Raw genomic sequence first — 23,973 nt, 5'->3', positions numbered from 1 at the left:
AAATTTGACACAGACAAAAACATAACAATGTATTTGTTTTGTGTTTTACGCATTATCTCAGTTCACGTGGGTGTCTACCATAACTGCCTCACACCCTGCCTCTGGGCACGTCAGGCTGTTTAAACACTTGCGCTGATATCGCTGTGCAGACAACAGCTTGCACACGTGCCACTTGACTGCCCTCATCGTCTCCCCTCCCCTCTGTTTGTCTTACAGCTGAAGGAAGGATGTGTGGATTGTGCACGTTAGTGTGCGCGTGTGAGACGGAGAGAACACATGAGCGAGATAGTTGATGGTGTGCATATGAGTTCATATGAATCATAAAACTGTGTCCTGCATATCAGTGCACTGACTGACCTTCCGTTCATCTCAGTATGTGTGTATCCTTTATAGATGATACAGATCTGCTGTCTCATGGTTTGTGGTCAATACTAATGTGTGTGTGTGTGTGTGTGTTTCACAAGCTAGGAAATGGACTGAAATCTAAGATTACCCTGATGGTCCAATCTGTGGAAATAGCAGAATAATGGAGTATAATTTCGAAATGACCAGCACTCAGCTGAAGTCAGTTGGATTAAATCTCTAGCTAATTTTAGGACGTAGCATATTTTCAACAGGGTTCTTGTTTGTGAACCATTAATTCTTTTATCCCCTCAGCAGTGTTTTTGAGCCCGTTAGTGTCGAAAGAATGTCTATCACTCAGTGTTCCTGAAGCTGTTTGAGAACCAGCTTTTACTTTGATACACATATGCATAGATTTGCATTGACCAAATGTTATATCTCAGGGAAAGTAAAAGCGGAGATTTATTTACCACGATTCATAATTCACAGTCATGTGACTTATTAAGAACGAGTCACGTCTCCATCATTAATCAGTATTTAGTAAATGTATGTGTAATCCATTTCAGTCTTCCACATCCTAAATTTTTGCTATGTGTTATTATAGCCTTCGAGGATGCCAGCTAGCTGTCGAGCTAAAAGTTGCGAGTACACAGGAAACATGCTTACGCATTTCCCCAACATTTACGTTGGAGTCACGTCTGCCCAAACATGGCAGTGGATGCTCTCCTCAGGGATATAACGAACATAATGACATAAAGAAAACCTTTGTGAACATTTGGCTCTCTGTGGATAAGGTGTCAAACATTACCTGAGCTAAAAAGCTGCTATTAGAACGAGCTTTTACAATATTGGCATGGCAAATAAATACATTTCAAGTCGTCAATAAGCTACATGTGTATGCAGCTGTTTTCTATTTCTGCCAGCAATACAATGAAAAATGCTACCCACACTTACTGAGATGAGCTGAAATAATTCCCATTAAAGCAAGAATTTACATTTTCAGAGAATGACAGCCCCAACTCCTTCTGCCGGCTATCTGTAGTTACCCTGACAATTATATCCAATAACGTGTCCGTTCTAAACCTTACGGCACACAGGTAATACATGTGTATATTAATACACGTGATCCACAGCAAGATGTAGTAACTATGAACATGTAATGAAAATAAGAACCAGATCTCTTTGGAGGTTTGTGGATCAGAATGAACGGCGGGGAGCTGAGAATTTTGGACTGATCTGGATGACTCAACCACTCGTCTATCTCCTTTCATTCGTTTAGCCTTTACTGTGATATATTTATAATTGTCAGAGCACTGGTCCGTGGTTAGTTGCAGCTGCCTTGCTGGTGTTTTTTCTATTCCAAATTTCATTGGGACTGCAAAGAAATGTAGTCCATAAATCAGTTACTTTTTCTGTCCAAGAATCGATGACATCAGCTATACTTATTGGCAGAAATTTCTCTTTGTGGAACATGTCAAGCGGCTAAAACAACTTAAAGATATAAAAGTTAAATTTCATGGTTCGGCAACAGAAACCAATTCCTTTTTTCATAGTTTTCTATTTGGTTTTCTAGGTATTTAGCTTTCGTCCTTTTTATCATGGGAAAGGGAAAATTAATTTCTCTTGACAAATGTAACTGCTCTGGGCCAATGCAGCACCGTGACACAACTTGTACTGATTTGTAAAAATATTGTTCAAATGTGAAGTTGGAAAAAATGGGTCAGGGATATTGTTGAGCCAGGAAAATGACGAGGTCAAGCTCTGTTTTCAGAGCACTGTGATAAATTCTTATGTCAGAGTCAGTCATCCTTGGTACAGTTGGGTATACGTTGGATTGCAGACCAGAGGCTGTATTTATCTTTTATGGCCTTACCTGCTTATAAATGCTGAAGTAGAAGCACACTTGTAAATCTGTAAATTTGTTACATTTGTAAATTTGTTTGCATTCAGTGACATAAAAAAAGGGAATTTGTAGTATTTTATTTCAGGGTTTGTTCATTTCGGTTGATAAAGGGCTCATTCATCACCAATTTTGGAGTCGGTAAAACGGTAAAAGGCATTTTGTTAAATGTTTGGTTCATACAGAAAGAAGTTGCATCTAATGTGTTTCATTATGAAATGAATTGGTGTCTCCTGTTCAGTCACTTTAGCAAGACATTAGTGGGGCATTGTGGGTCATAATGTCATATAAGGCATTTCAAACATACTGCTATAACATCAACCCTGAAACCCTCATCCAGTTTAGCCTCGCTTTAGGGTAGTTTCTCCAGTTGCCGTGGGGATAACGACCTTGCACCACATTACTGTGGTACTGCAGCATAAGGTGTTGTGTGAACAAGGAATGGGCGGGGAGACAGCGAGAAAGGAGAGCTGGAGGGAGCCGAGACAGTGGGCGATTAAAATGAGGACAGCTACTATTAAAAGATGAGCTATGCTCACAAAGTTGTTTATGCCACATGATACTTGTAGTTCAACTAAGCTGCAGGCGGGCAGATTTCAAAGAAGATGACAGATTTAAGGGGAGAAAAAGCAGAAAACGCTATGGAACCTGTGTGGAGAGGAAAAGAAAAGTAGAACAGTTTGGACTCAGTGAAAGATAAATGAGAGAGATGACGAATGTTAAGATGGTATCACAGCGGTGGGCCAATAGTGCTTTGAAATGGAACAAAAATCTACTTTTCCTCAGCCTCTTCCTTTTGATTCCTCCTCTTTTGTACCAGCCAGTGCCTGTCTTGTTCCTCCAATTTCACAACCAGACACCAACCTCCGTCTCTTACCAACTTGTACTAAATGCTCCCATCACTCTTCCTCTAGTCTTCATCCTTACCCTTTCTTCACTTCCAGTCTCCTTTGCTCTATTTGTCTTTCGATGCCCCCCCCCCCCCCCTCCCCCCTTCTCCCCGATGCTCCTATCAGTGTAAAGGGCAGCTCAGGTCATATATACATGATATCCTGGTCAGCCAGTGATGCAGTGTAATATGAAGAGCCCAGCATCTGCTTTTCGCTGCAGCAGTTGGAGGTCTTTAGCCTCTCGGATTACTGAATTTCCTCTTCCTTCCTCTTTTTTTACATTTTATTTTGGAAGGTACACCGTTTAAATCAGTGAGTTGTATGAACTCCCTGATGCTCTTCCAAATCAACTATGTTTCCCAACCCTGTTTCCTAAAACCTGAGTGCTTCACTGTATTTCACAGCAAGGAACACTTGAGGAATGTCTTATCTGTAAACTTGCAATGTGAACAAACTTTTTGATTGCCAGACAGCTGCTCCAAATGCACTTTACCAAATCAGACTCTGATGTGACCCTCTTAGGAGACGGTATTTTGAAACAAATACTTTCCTCTCGCTGTCCACGAATTTGCTGCTTCTCTGCCTATTATGTTTCAAAGGTCAGCCGTTGTAAATTAAACATGGAGTAGCCTGCTTTCTTTCTTTCTTCTCCTCACCTGTACTCATTTTTTCCTCGCTGAATGACATTCAAGCTGGAAAAAATAGCTCCTATCTCTGGCGCCTGTTCACTCAATTTTTCTTTATTTTTTCTAAATGTGATTTGTGTTAACACCGGCTCTCCATGGGGCTTACACTAAACACCAACCTGTCAAGACCCACGGCTGCATAAAGCAAAGAGAAAAAACAAACAGGAATAAAAAATTTGCGCTGGCTTGGCATCGTAAGCCATATAGTTATTATTTTTACTGTGATATAGATGCCAGTTTGGTCTTTCAGTTGTTGGAATATCTAATGAATTCTTACATTTTTAACTCTTGGACATTTTATATGAAAATCCCACCCACAGGATGAATCCTGAAAAAACTTCAGGTTTTAGTAGAAAAATAAAGTAAAATGTCTCAGCAATTATAGGTTTGAATGAATTTTATGCCCTATTTAAGGTGAATTTCAATTTCCCTGATTTGGTTTATGATTGATTATCTGTAAACCAAACAACATTTTCATCACTTTTTGACTGTTGTTCTAGCAAACAATAGTACTGTTGTACTATTGTACTATTGTACATTCTTAAAATCAGCACACGATAATGTCAGCATTAAATTCAAAGTGTGCGATTCAGTGTACCTTAATACGGCATATCAAAGCAGTGAGCTTAGCTACATTTATTAATGTTATATATTATTTAATATATTGTTATTTAACATTTATTTATGTTCACTGAAGGCCTTTGTTGTTGTGTTTTTTTGTTGTTTTTTATGGACATGAATGAATCCACAGTTTGACTGTGGGACTGGCACCATTTTAACTGCTGGATTAACACGGGATCAGGTGGCTTTCTTTATACAACGAGGCACATGGACCCGAGTGACGCTTCATAATAGAGTCTGTTTAGTGTTGTGTTGACCAAATGTCAAAAGCTGAAGTTGGTGAAGAGTAAAATGTTTAGCCAATATGTTATTCTTCATGTTTTTTTTATGGTCTGTGTGTCTGCTCTCCTTGTGTGCTGAGGGAGTTGGGGTGTTAGGCGATTGGGGGCTGTAATATCCCCAGCCTTCTCTACCCCCACCCCCGCCCTCTCCTCCCAAACTTATTACCTTGATCTGATGGTGTAATAATATCTCCTGCCTCTGGCTACGGGAAATGGCCACATGCATTATTCACACATGCTAAGATACTTATTGATGACTCCTTTATTTATATATTTCCTCAACGCCAGTCATTTCTCACATTTTCTACCCCTTAGTTTCATTCCTGTTTTGATGTGAACCTATTTTTTTTTTTACCTCACCAACTCTCCTTTTCGAATACTTCTTTGATATTGATTTGGTTTTTCAGATTTTGGCACGAGAGACACTGATCTGACACATCTAAGTGAGCCCCACTTATTTGATAATAAAGATCACGGCCACTCATTTTGTCATAGCCGTTTCCACCAGGGTATTACGCAAGAGCTGAATGAAAATCCACAGAAAATAGAAATCCTTTGAGAAACCTCCCATGACATTGTTTGAGGACTGTAGGGCAAGTTTGTCTAATCTAATTTGTGTTCATTCTACAGCTGTTTGCTTTCTTTTCATTCATGCAGTCATTTGAAATGGAGCATATTCTCTTTTATGTTAATACATGCCAAAGTTTGGTGCTACTTGGTATTTAGTGGGTTTTTCCTCTCTGAATTCACATTTCCTCTTTGCTTAGGCCCAGAGTCTCTGACTCAGCAGTGTCAGGACTGTGTTGGACCATATTTCTGACCAAAAGAAAACTGAACTTCCACTTTGTGAGTGCTTTAGTTATATTCTCACATCAAGAGCAATTTTGTCATTGAAAAAGATTCTTATGCTATTCTGTTAATTTTTTTTTTACTCTCTGCCTCAAATCCAAACAACGTCTACAAACCTTTTATGTGTCTTTAATGTTTTTTTTTGTTCAGTTAAATTATTGCTGTCATCTGTAGAAATACCAAGACAGACTCAGAACAACAATACAACTTGGTAAAAGTTTCAGCTATAGATGATTTTTAGGTCTGTTTTTCTTTTTACCAGAGCAGTGTTTACAAGATGTCTACAACAGAGATGATAAGTTATATTATGTTTGCAGAGCAGCAGCACCAACTTTAGTCTGCAGGCGGCTGTTTGATGAATGAATTTGCTGATTCCAAGAACTCCAGAACTTCTGGGTGACCCAATATAATCGGTATTCCCTTCTTTATTGGAAAGCGTAGCTAATCTGCTGTAGGTTAACCAATTGAGTGGATTTCATACTGAAATTGACAAAAAATGCTGTACTTACACCCCTTTAGGTATTCACAGTTATTCCTGGTTTTACTTGCATGCAGGAAATGCCAAGGACCATATGATATTTAGCAAAGCAATAGAGAGGGTCATGAAGTTAACAGGGAGAGGAGATGCAGAGGACTGTATTTAATGTACGGGTAATGGTCTGTCTGTATTCTTGCCCTCACCACAGTCTGCTTGCCAGATACAGTGGGCTGCCCTAGCCTGTTGCTCTTTTCCACACATACACACTGCCCGAAATATCTGCTTTGGGCAGAAAAAGCACTTTGGGCCAGCAACTGGCCTGAATAGGAGACCAGAGCATGACACATAAGCAATCAATGTTTAACCAAGGGAGTATTTTTAATTCTTTCTTCCATTCTCACGTTCCTCTTTATTTGAGCTTGCTTTTCTTCAAGCCGTTGCTTTTGGTTGTAGTAGAAATTTCACATTAGAAGACCAAAATCAGTCCTTTGAAGCTCTATTAGTGATAAACATTCTCAGTCTGTGATGTTTAGTTTGTTTCAGGTTTATTTTACGACACATAGCTGTGAATCACTTATGCGGTAACGTTAACCCCAAATATGACTAATCTTCTGTTTCAGTTTGTGATTACTTCACATTCCCAGAAGGGGCTGTGACTGTCCAAAGAGAAAAACCTCCTCCACACATAGCACTACTAAGCTAGGGCTAATAATAACAAGCAAGAGTGAGGGTTTTTTCCAGTCAAATACAGAACTTGAGGTATATCATAAACATGGAACACTAAAACTTGCACTACTCGGTAGGAAACTCTCGGATCAAGGCTGTCAAATAGACACCATGTAATACAAGATGCCCCCACACACAAGTATTTCTTGTCATTCGTCAGTGTTGCTGTTTGTTGTCTTGGCTTTATTTTCCAGTGAAGTAACATCTCAGAATGCGGACTCTGAGATGTTGGTGTATCCCACCGGCAGCCCAAAACACCAAGAAACTCAACATGCAGCGTCAGCCCTGCTTGCTCTGTTTTTGACTCAAACCACAATCCTGACATCTGACCCAAACAGTAGTCAGCTCGGGAGTGAAGAGGAGTTACATATCCCAAAGGCTGTGTATTTAGGAGCAGGACTATTGTGTGAATAACAAAGAGGTTACTCTAAATAAAGTCCTTTGAAAGTTACCCTCAATCTTCTGTTTGGATGCTTGCCTTATATAAAGATAATGTCGGCGCTGCACGGTAGCATATTCACAAAAATCTGTTCGAGTGTGAGGCACCTCGATGTGATTTTTCCACATAGGGGATAAAGGTTTGAGGGCACTTACAGTAGCTGAAGCGGCTGTAGGAGTCCGTTCTTTCATCCAGATATGAGCAAAGAGGTCAGACAGTGTTTGGATGAGAGGATTTGAGGAGCATGGAGGAGTGAAAGAATGTGGAAGGATTTGTCTCATTCCTTCCTTTTTTCAATCTTTTTCTTTCTTTCGTCTTTACTTCATCTCGTCATAATCTCGCTTGAGCCATCAAACCAGCAGATTCGCCATTTCTAGTATCAAAAAGGTAGGGAAGATAGATCAGCAGTGCAATACTAACGTTTAATCATAACGTTTAATCATTTATTTAATGTTCTACTTACACACTTTCACAATACAGGCTCCCCTGCTTCTTCTTTTTTTTTTTTTTTACATGGAGAGTGGATTTGTACAATTTTGTTACATTTTTTATGCATGAAAGAAATCAAGAATTTCCCGAGTGTAAAAAAAAAAAATGCCTTTATTTTGTTTCTTTTTGTGCACTTCATTGTTATCTTTTTTAAATATGCATTGTGCATTAACATTTTCAAAGCTGATCGTTGAAAAGCATAGTGTTTTAAAAAAGTCGTTGCTTCATCAATCATTGCATAAAATACACACAGACACGTCTGCCAAATTTCTGTATTTATATTCCTGTTTTCCTCTGTTTCTTGATCTCTCTTGCTTACTTCTTCTCTGTCATCCTTTGAAATAAATTGTCTGCGCCTCAGTGCGTGAGCTCTACTGTTAGCGATATGGTATTTGATTTGATTTTCCATCTGAGAGTCTGGCGGTCTCTGTGAGGGCTTCTCTGAGAGAGGATGAGCGAGGGAATGAATGGGGAAACGTCCTAATGAAGCTGTGTGTGTGCAGGTATGCGTGCTATCCCTTCCACTGACGCTCTCCCCTCCTTCTCCACAGAGAGAAGTGCCTTCTTTTGCTGACCCCTGTAGCTGTTTGGCTGCACTGAAGCCACCTCTGCCTCTGTGCCTGTCCATGTCTGCTGGAGCTGCCAGCCAAACTAGGAGTCCCCAAACCGCCAGGACCGACAACTCCATCTGCTGAACCAGTCTCCACGCCACTGACACCTCCCTCCTTCCCTCCCTCTCCCGCTCTCCTGTCCGCCAGTCAGACCTATCTACATCCATGCCATTTAGCCCACCTCTGAGGAAGGCAACCACTCCCCTCCTCTCTGCAGGCAAAGTCTGATACCGAAGACAGACAGCATTTGTCGGCTCCTGCGAAAGGAAGGAGATCGTCTCTTTGCCGTCTCCTCCGCCACAGCCCACTCCACCTCATCCTTCTCCGTCTCTTTCTCTTTCTCCTCCCACCTCAACTTCTTTCAGCCCTGCATCTTTTCATCATGGGCCAACTCAATCGATAATGTGTTTTGCCATTCATCTCATCTGACAGTTCAGCCGTGGAGTGAGGCCACTCCAGAGAACTGGAGTGTGTGTGTGTGTGTGTGGGGGGGGCGTTCGAGAGAGAGATTGCAAAGTGAACCTCAGTGGCAGACACCAAGCCCAGGCCTTGGGTGACACACGTTGAAGGATTCCTGTTACAGCCACAAACAGACTCTTAAGATGGGCTGCAGGTGGTAGGCAAACAGCGGCCCTCACAGGCTTCACCTCAAAATCAGAGCCCCAGGACAGACCCTCCTTAAAACTGGCTTTTCCCCCATGTCATTTACTTATTCATCCTTCTCATTTGTCCCAGTCTCATTAGAAACATACAGACTCACACCTAACTGCATTTGGTGGATACCTGCTCCTCTTTATCGCCTCTTCTGCCCGATTCAAAATGGCGGTAAATGTGACACCGATCCGGGACACAAAGTGGCTGACGTTGGAGGTTTGTCGGGAATTCCAGAGAGGAACATGTTCACGGCCGGACAGCGAGTGCAAGTTTGCCCATCCTGCCAAGAGCTGTCAAGTGGAAAATGGCAGAGTCATTGCCTGTTTTGACTCACTCAAGGTGAGTATGATACCTGTGATATCCATTTAGCTCTCTTTTTTTGTTTTCTTTTTCAAGCTTGCAGCGTTCATGAACATTACCTCAAAATGTTGTAAGGTTTACTTTGGGCATTTACCAGTTTCAGCAAAGATGAACAAAAAATCTGAAAAACCTGTGTCAATTGCAGCGATCATATTCCCGAGAGAACACGCTCTCAGGTTGCAAGCAAACAGCATTGATTTTACGACTGAGTGAGTCAGAATTTCTCAAAAGTTTCTGAAGTGAAGCAGTGGCAAGGGGATAAATACATATCTGCAATAGTACTTTTTTACTCTGTGTGTGCGTGTGTGTTGGTAAGCTGAGACGTGGCTGTAATCGCATTAACATCTGTGAATCGCACTCAGAATTTCCTTCACCAGCAGCACAACCTTTAGCGCACGAGTGTCCATTGGCAAATTACAGTAGAAAAGTTTCTGGGTGATCGTCACGTCAACAGGCTGGGAAGTATAGAAGTAGGACAGCGGGCATTCATTTCATGTTTGTATGTGAGTGTGTGAGCATATGTCTGTGTGTTATTTTGAGGTCATGCAGCGCAGTGGGGTGTTCTCAGAAGGCTCTGTAATTTACTGTCTATTTTTGCCCTGGCTGTAAGACAACACACTCCCACTATGCAGCTCCTCTCTTTCCCTCGGTGGGTGGTGGTGGCGGCTGGCGTGGGGCAACAGGAGGGGGGGGGGGATCAAACAGAAGAAATTATGGAAAAAGGAAGGAAATAGAAAGAATCTGGCCTGGAAGTGATGACAGTAAATGCAAATGTTGCATTACGGGATTTTTTACTGAACCCTATATGGCGGTAAAAACTGTTAACATAATGCTTTAAAGCGCAGCTGATTAGATTAGCTATAGTGTGAATAGACCTTAAGCAAGCTGTTTGACTTTTGTTTGGGACAAAAGTAAGTAAAGGGTCGCACACAGTTTGAATTTTATTGGAGCAATCACTTTTGAAACATGATTGCTGTTTAGATTGGCTTCACTGATTATGTTTTTGCATTTTAGTACATCTTGTGTACTAAAGTCAGTGGGATGTGTAGTGGCGGATGGTCAGTGGACACTTCACACTGGGTTTATGTCTGGAGTTCCAGGTGTTTTTAGGTTGGAGGAAGAAAAGCAAATAAAAGCTTTGTGATGATATTCTTAATATAAGTCGTCATGGTTACCATTGCCACCATTTTAGGCTCATGCGTTAGCATTAAAGAACTGCTTGAACGGAAATGATAATAGTTATCCAAAAGATTCCGTTTTAAACTTAAGCATTCAACAAACTCAGAATTTAAGAAAGGTGTCTTGACAGAAAGAGCTGATTTAAGCCAAGGCTAATGAATACTTCCCTTGTGATATGTCTCGTTTTTGTTTAAAAGGAAAGGTCAGAAATGAAAAAAAAAAAAAAAAAGGCCATGGTGCATAGCAGGGTCAGGAATGGTCTAAAGAAGTCAATTCCTGTCAGTTTAACCTTAATCCAGTGAGTTGATCAGCAAAAATGTGTTTGCTAGAATGTACACATATGAGACAAAGTCAGGAGTCTTCTTAAGCCAACTAAACCTCAGAGGCGGAGAGGATAAGACAATAAAGAAGAGAATGAAACGGGCTATAGCTAACACATGTCTTTGTCTTTTCAGTCAAAAAGGTGCCTCGCACAGTCGCGGATGCTCATACACCGAGTACACATGAGATCACCCATGTAATCCACCAATGACAGAGATACAACATAGGCCAGACGGGGAGGAAGAGTAAGCCTCACGCTGCAGCATTTCTGCCTGCTATCTCATTATCCCAGACACTGTAAATGTGTTGGATACAGATGTATCAGTTAAGTCAATCTGGGTAATTTGGCTCAAGTGAGAACAATGATTCTGGATCCCGCTCTTCTTCCGACCGTGTTGTGTATATGCCCTGTAATTTGTCTCCTATCTGATTGGCAAGCAGGGTTTTATCCAGTGTAACTGGAGACCAGAGCTGGAAGTCAGTCAAGCCAGTCCAGGCCACAGCTTACCTTACTGGTAAACTGTGGCTTTAAAACCGAGGGCGGTGGTTGGGATTTCTCATTAAGCCGTGCTCTGTGTCATTACAGTTATGTGCCACTAGGTGTGGATGGCCTGGGTGGGTTTGGCTGTTACAGGTAAGACAGGAATGGATATAAGGGGCTGCTGGGGCATCGCATGGTTCATGAAAACAGACAAGCAGACTGAGCCGGAGAGGGTGCAGCAGGGAATGTGCGAGGAAGCGTAGCGCCGTGCTTAGAGCCCTTCCCTGCTCTCAGTGCCAGGGCATTCCACAGTCTACCTCCCTCCCCTGCCTCCATGACAGAATGATAGATCTACTTTATCTGCAGATAAATTCATAACACAGAGCTAGGCATGGAGAGAGAGGCAAGGGGATAGGAAAGGACAGGGTGGAGGATTTTTTTAGAGAAAAAAAAAAGGGAAGTAAACGGATAGATTGTGGTACACGTGGCTTCGCACTCCCGGACAATTTATCATACCACCCGGCCTTCACTGCTCTTGAATGCAGACTGTCAGAGGAAAGGAGAGCCTGGAGGTGGAGAAATTGAAAAGTGTTTGGGTAGATGAAATAACGGGAGACATTCAAACAGCGTTTCATAGATATAATAATGCACTTTCTTCTTTAACCATTAAGTGTTCTCGCCAATTAATCTTAATATGTGAATGTCTTTATTGTTCCATTTCTCTCATACACTTCATTCAGTCATTCAGTGTTATCTCAAAAGAAGGCATTCGTCAAGGTTGAATGTCGCGGAAAGTTCAATTTGAAGGGTGGCGTAACAGAGGCAACCAGGAAATGAGTCAGAGGCAGACTGACTGTAGAATCGGCAGATAATACAGAGAAGCTGACCCTTTTGGCCTTGGAGCCACAGTTATAGTTCCAACCAAGCATGCACACAAACGCGATGTCACTATAAAGGTACACAGAAAACCTTTAAAATTACATCGTACAGAGTTCATCTACTACCAGGAGTGCTGCTCTGATAATTCCACATCATTTATTTCATGCTCAAATCCTTAAAGCCAGCTTACCACATTTTGTTTTCCTAGCAAGTGACTTTTAGCTGTCTAAAGGCCAGTTTGGAGAAACCTTAAACTGTAACTAGCTGATTTTTAGACTGCTGAACTTTAGCTTGGTGGTTATTCCCTTCAGACAATACACATAAATGTTCGCTTGTTTCAGAGATGGCTACGTTCCTGCCAAGCCTGGTGTGAAGTGAGTTTCTGCCAGAACTGATCTTTTTTGTGCTCCAGCACATCTATTTTCCAAGATTGTATCACTCTTTTTTTAGCTTTATACATTAATTATAAGTGGATTCACAAATTCATTTTCAGTGTTTCTAAGAGAGGTAAGCAGAAGATGTCTTCAGCACCTTCCAGGACACTGGATGCACATTGTCTTAGTTTCTCTTCAGGCTTTGTCCGATTTCACCTTAAGAATAATCCTTTCTCAGTAGCACAGTGATAAAATTCAGATCGGGTGTATAACCCATATGAGTTCTTCTGGACCACTGAATGTGGAAATCACAAGCAAACAACAGTTTCTCGTTCTTTTGGCTCATTGTAATGGAATTCAGATGGTTGTTGCTATTAGCAGCTGAAAACAAAGTGAGTTTCATCGTTTGTGAATAAAAAGAAAATCTGGAGGGGGGTGGGGGGATTTAGGTCAAAGCTCAAAATAAGCCCAAAACATTTTGGCTGTGATGAGAAACAGGTGAGAGGAAGCCAAAAAGCCACAGGGCCTCCACTACAGCATGATGGAGCATGCTGAACTCGTCTGACAGTGGGCTGACTATCTCATTAAGCTTAACATCCCTTTTTTGAGGACATTCTGAAATTTTTTCTCTCTGACACTTCTTGACATTATTGAAATCCATTATAACTGTCCAAAGCTACTGTTCTCTTTGAAAGAATACAACTGATAAGTCTTCAGTGCCATAATTCAACCCTACAGGGGCTTCATACTTTTTACTGACACAACTCTGGGTGGGCTATTAGCTGTGTGAAAAACCTGCTACAGTTATAGTGTTGTGTTAAGGTTGACACATTTTACAAATTCTTATTCATTTTGTCTTTAGGGAATGTGTTTTCTGATGAATAGGTTGTAGAAGATTTGACATATACTTTGTGTAACCTTGTATTTTCTACCTACAAAGGTTTTCTGTCTTGTGCTGGTTATATTTAAGCCCTGAATGAAGATTGTTACTTAGCTTACTTACATGCAGTGTAACGAACCCACTGAGGGTTTTCCAATTTATTCATTTCCAGGAGAGCGACATTACATGAAACACTTCAAAGTGGATATAGATTACTGATGATTGCTTTATTTGTGGATGGGAAAATGCTTTGTTTGTGACATGCCTGACTTTCAAGGCATTGTGTTTAGTCCTCTATGGTTTTAATTTCACAATTCTGCAGTGTGATATGAAGGATGGATCAGAATATTGGATGAAGTGCAGTTGACCGGGCAGGTGCTATTTCAGGCTTCTTGGCCATTTAAGAAAACCTAGTTGTTCCATCTGCTGGTCAGGTCCAGTTTGTTGGACAGTCTTAACCATGTCTTTAACTGAAAGGCTGGCCTATGATGGTGCTGTTATTCCCTGATCTTAATGGAGATGCGCTGCTATGCATGCATATCAAAGTTACTACCCTGTTTTTGTGTTTCATTATGCATAACATTATCCCAAAGGTGATTGCAATAATGATGACACGTGTATTGATGCTGCTTCTTTATTAGCCACCTGTAATCAAGCAAAAACAGCCTGTTCAAGTGTTTAATACGTTTCATGAACTGCATCCAGTGACAAGTTATGAATTTTATAGTTCTTTGAAGTTGTTTCTGACCCATAAGAAAGGCGCAAGCATTTAGAATTTAGAATTTCTGACTCATCGTACACACTCACACACACAAACAGGTCATTAGGACATCATTAGGGTGTACATTGCACTTGAAATAAAGATATTTTTACATTAGGGCAGCATGGCGACCTAGTGGCTAGCGTTGTTGCCTCACAACTGGAAGAATGCAGATTCGATTCCTAGCCTGGGCCCTTTCTGTGTGGAGTTAGCATGTTCTCCCACCATCCAAAGACATCACGTTTGGGTTAAGTGGTGACTCTAAATTGTCCGTAGGTCTGAGTGTGAGTGTGAGTGGTTGTTGGTCTCTGTCTGTCTCTGTGTGTTGGCCATGTTAGGAAAGATGTTATTGTTTCTTTCTGTGTAAGTGGTCAACAAACATAGACTACATTTTAGAGAGCATAGCTCTTACACATACATGAGAGCATGTGACATACAGTAACACATTGGACCACCACAGTCACTGAAGCGTGGGCTAAACAACCTTGGCAATGTATGGTGACCTACATGTTTGCGTTTCAGAGACCTTGAAACGAAGCAGAAAGTGTATTTGTGTATGTGGGTGTGTGTGTGAGAGTGTGAGTGGAAAGCAAAGCAAAGAGAACAGATAAAGGAGAATAGGTAAGGCAATATGTATTGAGATGAGAGCCGAGTAGAAAACAGACGTAGAGCTTTGTCTGTGTGTGTGTGTGTGTGTGTGTGTGTGTGTGCAAAGCGGGATGCAGTATATTGGATAAGACCTCTTTGAAAGGGAAACGTACTTCAACAGTGTTAATCTGCTGTGTATCTGTATTCTACTGTCATGCTCTTCACTCTCATCCTCTCCTCTCATTACCTCTGTTAATCTGTCTCCACTCGACCCATCCCAGCTCCCCCTCCCCTTTTTGTTTGTATCTCCCAGGCATCCCAGACACTTTTCATTTCCATTTTACATTAAATGATTTTAATCAGTTCATTTATTTTTTGTTATTATCACATTTCATAGCATTTTTGGGAGACATTTGTTTGTCTTTTTTTTTTTTTTTCGACTGTGGCCAGCCGTCACGAAGAGATTCATACGTTCACATGATCTACGGTGGGCAGTGTGTACTTGTGTGATCAGACTTAGGAAAAATCAAAGCGTGCGTGAAAGGGATGGGCATTCACATTGGGGGTTTAAAGTGTTGTGTCTAAACGTTGTCGCTCTCATTGTTCTCCAAAACCTCAGTTTCCCCGTCAACACGATGATGTCTGATCTTTTTTTTTTTTTGCATTTATCCACTTTGTGGTCTGTTGACCATGGACTTGGGTTTTGGGCATGAACAACACTGGCTTAGGGATGAAAGATGACCCAAACAAAGAAAAAAAAAAAAAAAACTATTTTCCATATTACGATGTGAATGTACTAAATCAGTAATTTGTCTATGCTTAACAATTTCAATGCCTCTCCCAGTTACTGATCTGAGCAAGGCTTCCTTTTACCCAAATTTAAATCTAATGAAATATAAGAAATAAAATTGAGCCCAGCTTGTCATTCACTACTTTGGTCCAGATTGAAGTGTTTTATCAGGCAGACAACAATGCAGTGAACTGGCATGGAAATTTGTATTCATGGTCCCCAGGGGATGAAACATACTGGCTTTGGTGATCGGCTCTTTTATTATGCCTTTATTAGGTTTACATTTACGGTTTTAGGAGAAATATGTGAAATCCAACTGGATGGATTTAAACGATGTTCATGTTTCCTGGGGGATGAATAATAGTAACAGTGATTTTTATCTAGCTATATCAACAGGCCAAAAGTTCAACTTGTCAAATACTTTAGTTTATGAGTTGGTATTTGATCAGTCAACCTCATGCTGACATTGGATTTCAATTAAATTCTTGTTCCCCAGATGGTAAATCATAGTGTGAACTGTGATATATATATATATATTTTGTTTTTTTTTTGTTGTTCAGGTCAAATGTTCCAAATAGTATAATGTTTAGACAGACATTGTGTTCAAATGTGACAGTAATTTTAGCTAAAGAAAAATCGATGTATAGACAAATAACTGTCATTCAAATCATGAAAGGACAATACTGATGTGTTACTCCAAATGTAACCATTAAAACATGGCCAAAATTGGTCAGCGTTCAAAGAAACACTAAATAGCACGCAATCACATTGTCAGCTGAAGTCATTCTTCTGTTCCTAAAGCTGATGCTTCCAACGTCACCGTGCACTATTAACTGGGGAACTATCACTAACTCATGAGTGCTGACTTAAGATTTAGTTATCCCCACTTTGTAAACAAGCCGTCAATTACAGCATGCAACATTTGCGAACCCTCATTGTGCTGCTATTTTCTATTCCTCACGGAACCTAAATGCTAGTTAGCCTAGCATGCTAACATCAATAATGACCTCACGCTCCCTGCAGAATGGGCTACTGTCACTCCACCAAAACAAATGAACATTAATCACCAGTTATTATTTTCAGCAAATGAGTGTATTAAAAACTAAAGTATAATAATGTCCCAGCATCAACTGAGTTTAATTTCACTTAAACCTGCCCACAAATTAGTGAGTAGCAGCAGCTGGAGTGCTTGTGATTATTATTGGCTTTTGTCTCTTTTGTATTTTTAATTTTGTCTTGAAATTAGTGTCCATGTGTTGACACGTTGCTGTCTGGATTAAATATTGTGTGCGAGATTGTCAAAAATATGAATGTTTCTGTGTGTGCACTAAAAGAGTATATTTTGGGGCCTGACTAAACAGGCTAAAGTATCCTATATCTGATCTCTCACGTAGCTCGGACTATCCAGGACATTATGAAAAGGGGATTTTATTAGCACATTGCCATGAAGTAATCTGTGAACACACAGCCAGCAGCTATTAACTTTGTCTGGCTCTTCATGCTCAAGTCCTCCCTTGAAAAGTCTCCTCTAAATGTCGCTCTGTCCTCAGAGAGTCCACCATTTCTTCATCCATATGTGGATACGCTGTCTCAGCATAGACGCACAAACACAAACAGACACATGCATCCATCTTTAAACTTGCTGCATCAGCATGGAGACGTGACACAACAGCATCAGAGCCAAAATATGTACAAGGGCGTTCAGGAATAGCCTCAGACCACTTGCAATGCTCTCTCTTTCACCTTTTGGCATCCCTCATTCTTTTCCTTTTAATCTTAATGTTATCTCAGACTGCAGCGTTCTTCTGAGCTAATTTCTCTCCCCGTATGACGGAGTCAGTCTTCTCGCAGCGTGTATGTGTGTCACTGCATTTGCTTTTGTACAAGGCTGGAGGGCTCTGGACATTTAGACAGTCTGAAGGTAATATCAGCATCTCTGCGTGCTGAGTCGTGATGTCCCAGTGCTATTGCTGCTCCTGCTGTTGTGCACAGAATATCTAATCAGTTATGGCCTGATCCGTTCCCGTTAGTCTGTCTCATCCCCCCTCCCCACCTTACTAAACTATCTCCCTGTCTTTCTCCAAGTATATCAAGTACCCCTTTCTCCTCTTCCCCCTCCCCTCGCTTATTTTACCTCACCGTCTTCAGACTGCATTTGTAATTCTTTGAGAGCGATGTGGTAAACCGAACATTTAAATAAGATGGTGGACAAGTAAGGTGTAAGGGGGTGGAGGGAGCAGTATATGGAGAGTGGGAGTAACAGAACATTAATTCAATCCAGGACAGCGAGCTGCCTGCCAACTTGTTCGCCTGCTTTTGTCGTTTGGCAGGACTGTACGTCTGTCTGTTCGTGTCTTGCCTTCTTGCCACCTCCTTCCCTCTGTCCGTAATTGACCCTCTGCTCTCTACCTGATTTGAAGAGTTCAGGTGCTGCGCAGTTGCACTTGTGAATGTAATCCTTCACTTTCAATCCGGAACACAATCAGAAAACAAACATTTACTCTTTACCACAGCCACCCACGCGCAGTGACACGCTCCGGTCTCGGTAAAGCAGGAGGAGTCCTCTGAAATCACGAGCATTCACGTCAGGTAGACAATCATGTTAGAGTTGCTTTCGTGCCTGGTTAATACTATTAAAGGCCGAGAAAGGCAGGAAGTCGGAGACCAGCTAGTCTTGAACTACTCTGTTATTGGACATTTTGAATCGATTATGTATTCTGGTGTCATTATGGAAGCCACTGCGGGATAGCTCTAAACCATGAAGTAATGGAAGAGAGAGATTGAAATGTGACTGGACTTAACTATCAAATTGGAAACAAAGCACCAGTCTGATTATATTTTGTCTAAACATATTTATACTTTAGGGCGACACGATGATGCATTGGACACTGACTCTTTGCAGTGTTTTAATCCAAAACTGACTGTGCGTGATCTGCATGCCCTTCCCAGTCCACCATATGTTTCTTCTGGGTGTTCTGGTATCCCATTTAATTAGCAACTTCGAAGGCATAGAAGTGATTTGTGAGTGTGAATTGTTCTCTGTCCTTTGTGTGCTACTGCTGATTGTTCACCACTCTAATGTGTAACCTTCTTTGAAAAACGCGATCAGACTGGGCCACCCACACACAGGAAAAGCAAGTATAGATCAACTATTTATTTCATACATAACATACTGTGCTGCATGTCCCTGAGGAAACCTGCCTTCTCGTGTTTATATGTTAGGAGATAGAAATAGGGTTTAAAATTCAAATTGCTACAGGCCGAATGTTTTGAGGCGAATGGGTTTCCAGTTGAATCACATTTTTAGCCATGCCAATAATGTGTTTCTTGACATGGTGGCAAGGCAATTCAGTTTTTTATATGCTACTTTTGTCCTGATTGAAGTTCTCTATAAGACAGACAACCACGGGATGAATCAATGTGAAATTCGCTCATGATAAGGTTTAGTGACATGGATGGTTGGATTTACCAATAATCAGGTTTGGTTATTGGAAAAATAACCATTCAACCAAAACTGTGAATGGACAAAAAACAAAATCAACACTTCTAAAACCTAACATCTACCAGCTGGCCCTAAACTCAATCTAGCTATATGTGGGAATTTCAACTGGCACTGAAATGCACTAATTTGCCAAAACAAATCTGAACCAAATTTCCAGAGGACAGTGTATTTTTGTTGAATTTCTCACTTTGACTTCTTTCCCAAACCTGATGAAAAATACGCTCAAAGATAAATCATTAACATGCACTTCCGGTTACAACTAATGCGACTAAAAAGATTTGATAAAATTGACAATTTTTTTGTATTTTTTTTCCCAGATTTTCAATTTGCTTCAGCACTGTAAATATTTCTCGCTGGCAAACAACCGCTGTTCCTGAGGAAGCGTAGTAAACAATGCTTGACTGCGTATGATTTCTGTCTCTCTGTATCTGCGTGTTTGTTCTTTTATTTATTTTTTTTTTCCCCGGCAGTTATAAACATGCATTCATGAATTTACTCATTGCCCCCATCACTCACTCCTTTAATTAGAAAATAATCAGAGTTGGATGAGAGGTTCATTAAATCTCATCCTTGAGAGCCATCAGCCACAAACACAGGAGTGGGATATTTATCATGCTTATGAAAAGAGCTCAGATACCTCCCCTCCCTTTGTTTTCTCTGCTGAGAGAACATTGGTTGGGAGGACAGAATCAACAGACTTAGATGGAGGAATGAACAAGTGATGAAGCCATAGAAGGAAAAGGTTATAATGGAAGGGAGCAACAAAGTGAGAGTGGGAGGGAAGTGCAGAAAGTGACAGAGTGGCAAAAAGGAGAAAAAAAGAGAGAAATATCATTATAGAAGTCCTAATTAAGAAAAACCACACTGTTTAGCAGCACTTAGTCTTCATGCAGTATTGATTCTCCATGAGCATTATGAAGCAGTTATTTTCTTGTTGTTGCTTTCAATGCGGGCTTTCTCTTTCCCTCTTTCTTTCCACAGAAGTTAATACATCAGCTGCGAATCACAGCCTTTACAGCAACCTGTGAAATCCAATTGTTTTATTTTCCACCCTGAACTCATGCAAGTCTGCAGCAAAAAACAAAAATAGCTGTGAAATGACCCAAGAAGCCAATTGTGTTGCGGAAATGCTTGGATCTGTAATTGCATCATCATGACAGTAAATACGAGGCGAAGAATGTGATCCCTGCAGAGACAGACAGAGGGGAGGGTGGTGTCAATGAGCAGATCATACCCAGAGAGGAAAAGACACTGTGCAGCAATGAAATGGAGTGAAATAAAGTGAAAGAATGATGGATGGGCGCAGAGACATCAAATGGTGTTTCATGGACAGTGATGGACAGATGGAGAGGAATGAACACCCGATAGATGGTGTACGGATGGAGAGAAAGTAATAAAAGAGGAGGAGAGCACAGAATTGAACAAGAGCCGTGTCAGTTGTGTGTTCAGCTCGCACACGATTGAAGAATGTCTGTAATATCCCTGTATTGTTATAGTGCATGTTGCAGGGCTTGCTGTTGGACAATGTGATTCTTCAAAAGGCTTTAACTGGATTACAGCGGTATCAGGATCAGCCATCAGAGAGAGATAGAGCAGCTGTGTTTTGTTGGGTCTGCCGACAGGATGCTGTCTGTCACAGTGCCGTCTCACTGCACCTTTCCTGCTGATTTGAAGTCAACGCTGGCCAGCGTGCAAATAAAATGTGGCCTAATTGACGTGGAAATGGCAATCACATATTCACATCCAACAGGAAAAGCTCAAGATCAATTTAAAGCCTAGATACCTCAACATTTTCCTCTGAATCTTTTCGGTGAGATTTTCACATGTGCTAGACAATGCTACTTTTGTGACTGTTGTATGTGGGAGCAGGACGTCTGACGGTGGGTGAGTCCATCGTGAGAGGAGGTTGAGGAGAAGGTAATCACTCGGCTCAATCTTCCCCTGCTCTTTGCTGAAGTGGTACAAGCCGACTTTGATCAATGTGGATCGATGTGGATGAGTGTGCAGCCGGAAGGCGGTTCGTGGGGAGGGAGGGGGTGATGGCCCTATGCTATGTCGCACAGAGTGTGTGCGCGTGTGTGTGTATGTGTGTGTGGGAGGGAATTAAGACACACCGTGTCTTGCTTTTCTATGTGATGCATTGTGCCAACAAAATATAACTTTAACCTCCAAACAGCTCTGTCTGCTTTTATTCTACCTGCCTCCATCTCAGTCCCATATTTTCACTCTTTTGTGTGTTTCTTTTATTTTACTTTTCTTTTAACTTTTGCTTTTTGAAGCAGAGGCTGAGGGTTCTTGGAAGAACAATTAATAATTTAGCAAAAACATCAGTAGCTTTATCTTACATCAAACTGTGAAATGTAAATTTTTATTTATTTATTTGTTTTTTGGTTTGTTTGTTTTTACATTGTTGCACTTCTTTTGGTTTTTCTCCAGCACTGTCTGAATTTATTATGAATTCTCAAGGCTTCAGTCTGGGGATTTCTCAGCTCTGCAGTTGTCACTGATACAAAGGATTACATGCTGTTGCTCTGTATTACTCTTATTTCCCATTGCACTTCCCTTTGATTGTTAATGTAGTCTTCCAAATGAGAAGCTGTTTGGTCGCTATGGAGAAAAACTGTGGCCATTTCCCTGTTGTCCTTATTTTTTGTGTGTGTACGTCTTTGTTATGTCTGGATGTCTATGTGTGTGTGTATGTATGTTTGTGTGTGCTTGCAATGGGTATCATCACTTTGTGGAGTAATGAATTCTAATCCTCTCTTATCTGCTTTAACCTCAAGGCAATGACACTAGCTACTGTCGTCAGTGCAGTGGCACTCTTTGTTGGAGGGTGTGTGCATGTGTGTGTGTGTTTGTTAGTCAGGACGTGCGCCACATGTGCACGTAAGAAGAAATATCCCCAGTCGAATTTGACAACTTTCTCTGTTTTTTTTTTCCCTTCCTCTGACTCTGTTAGCTTGAAGCTTCAGGGTGTGGTCTTGTGATTATCTGCCACGTCCTCCATGATTCATCAGAGGTAGAATAGAAAAGAACATTCCAGCCCTCTGACTCTGCTGCATCTGATCCCAATTCGTTTTTTAACAGGAGTGCAAAGAAAAAAGTAGTGTCATTTGATACTAAATCTCCTCCTTGAGTTATCACGCACCGAGGACGCATGAACAATTTTTAGTCTCTCATGCTTGTTTGTGTCCATTAATGGAGTTTACGCTTGCTGAATGCGGCACCCTGCATGTTGCCAGCAGCGTCTTTTGCTTTCACTTTGAGGCAACTTTGTGCTGCTACTGAAGGTCACAGCACAAACCAAAGGAAGCTGCCAGTCTTTGGCGGCACACATATTTTGTTCATTCATAAGGACAACTTCAGGATCTTTTTTTTTTCTTTTTCTTTCGGTCTCGGATTTTTTATTTTATGGACACTTATTTTATTTATTTCATTTATTTATTTTGGGAATGTCTGACTGTCTGACTTCATATGAAGATAGAAGCAAACAGCTTAATATTTGGATGTGGAAAATGGGGGATTGACAGAAATTTAGATTTAGATTGACCAAAAAAAAACAGGAATATAATCCCAGCATCTGGCGAGGCCAATCTATCTGCAGTATGAGCGTTACATTGATGGGCAGAAAATAAAAAGGCCTAAAAGCTGTTGAATCCTGTTCACCGGTCTTTCATTAAGGCTGTTTTAATGGCTCTGCTCTCTCCCTGCCTCCTTGGTACAGTCAATAGGAAATAAAACTGAATCAGTGTGAACTTTAGAGATTGTGAGTAGCAAACACTTGAAGGAGCGTTGAAGGAAGACAGAAGGAAAAGAGATGAACAGATAGAGGATGGATGAAGAGGGTTAATTGAAAGAGAAATAGAGAAGAAGGGCCAGATCTCAGGGGCTGCAGGGTGGCCCGTCCCTCCTCTCTCTTCATCACTATCTATGTGTGTGCGTGTGTGTGTGTGTGTGTGTTTGTCTGTCAGAGGGGAGATAGTGTAGCAGACCTAATGAGAACAAAGCTAATTAGAGACTTTGCCTACAATGAAGTTCCTGCAGGAGCCAGAACAACACTCGTCACCTATACGGCAGCCTCCAGAGAGGTACAGACACTATAGACTTTCTCATTTTAACCACTTTCAAGCAGATTTCACAAACCGTGAACATGTCTCTTACTGTAAGTAGGGCCAGAGAAAGGAGCAAAGTGAGGCTGATTGTGCGTTCATTTCTATATTTAATCCCTTTTCTGATTATAGAAATATATCAAGTCAGTCACAACGATCTGTGACTGATCCCAATTGGTCCGACAGGAAGAGGGCCTGATCATCACATTCTGCACAGACCTACATTTTGCAGCCCAGTTTTATTGTCTACCAAAGGCTCCAGGATGTCCCACTGTGATATCAGCTATTGAACTCTTCGATCAGCTTCTAAGCCCTTGATGCTCACTTGTAATTTAAAGTAAAATTCTTGATCCATAAAAACAAAATGGAAAAGAAACAAGGAAACGGATGAGGTCAACTTGATCAATTTTCACTGGAACTATAAATACACATCAGCCTCATCTGATTTGTCCAATTGTGGGCAATCAGGGAAAAGAAAACAGAAATGGGTAGAAATTCCCATTGCAATTAATTGCAATAAAATTGCATTTTAAATATGTATCAAAAGCTCAGTCCAAAGACAAAGACATACAGCCCATACTGACACATTGTACCTTAAAATGAGCTGTATGAGTTTTTATTCGACAAACTGGTCATGTCTCTGCCCAAAGCCTTGCCTACTGAGCCAACTTTGAAGGATTTGATTTCTCTTGATGATTTTATTTTTACTCAGTGTCTTTTTAATAAGGGTTTGTTTTGTTTTTTATTCATCTACTCCACTGTTTTAACCTTTTTTTCCCTTTTG

The 23,973-nt window shown here is 41.0% G+C and overlaps 1 protein-coding gene across 6 annotated transcripts in view; it reads left to right on the top strand.

Annotated features, from left to right (window-relative positions):
* Positions 1 to 23,973, top strand: part of LOC115052579 (muscleblind-like protein 1) — a 53,365-nt gene that overhangs the window by 3,698 nt on the left and 25,694 nt on the right. For all 6 annotated transcript variants that reach the window (XM_029516772.1, XM_029516773.1, XM_029516770.1 and 3 more), the window contains exon 2: positions 8,253 to 9,305. In XM_029516772.1, coding sequence (XP_029372632.1) covers positions 9,132 to 9,305 — 174 coding nt within the window. In that variant the 5' untranslated portion in view covers positions 8,253 to 9,131. The remainder of the gene's footprint in view (positions 1 to 8,252; positions 9,306 to 23,973) is intronic.

This window comes from Echeneis naucrates, chromosome 13 (genome assembly GCF_900963305.1).
Source record: "Echeneis naucrates chromosome 13, fEcheNa1.1, whole genome shotgun sequence".
Taxonomy (NCBI): Eukaryota; Metazoa; Chordata; class Actinopteri; order Carangiformes; family Echeneidae; genus Echeneis; species Echeneis naucrates.
The sequence above is the reverse complement of the archived record's forward strand: the minus strand, read 5'-3'. Positions and strand labels throughout refer to the sequence as shown.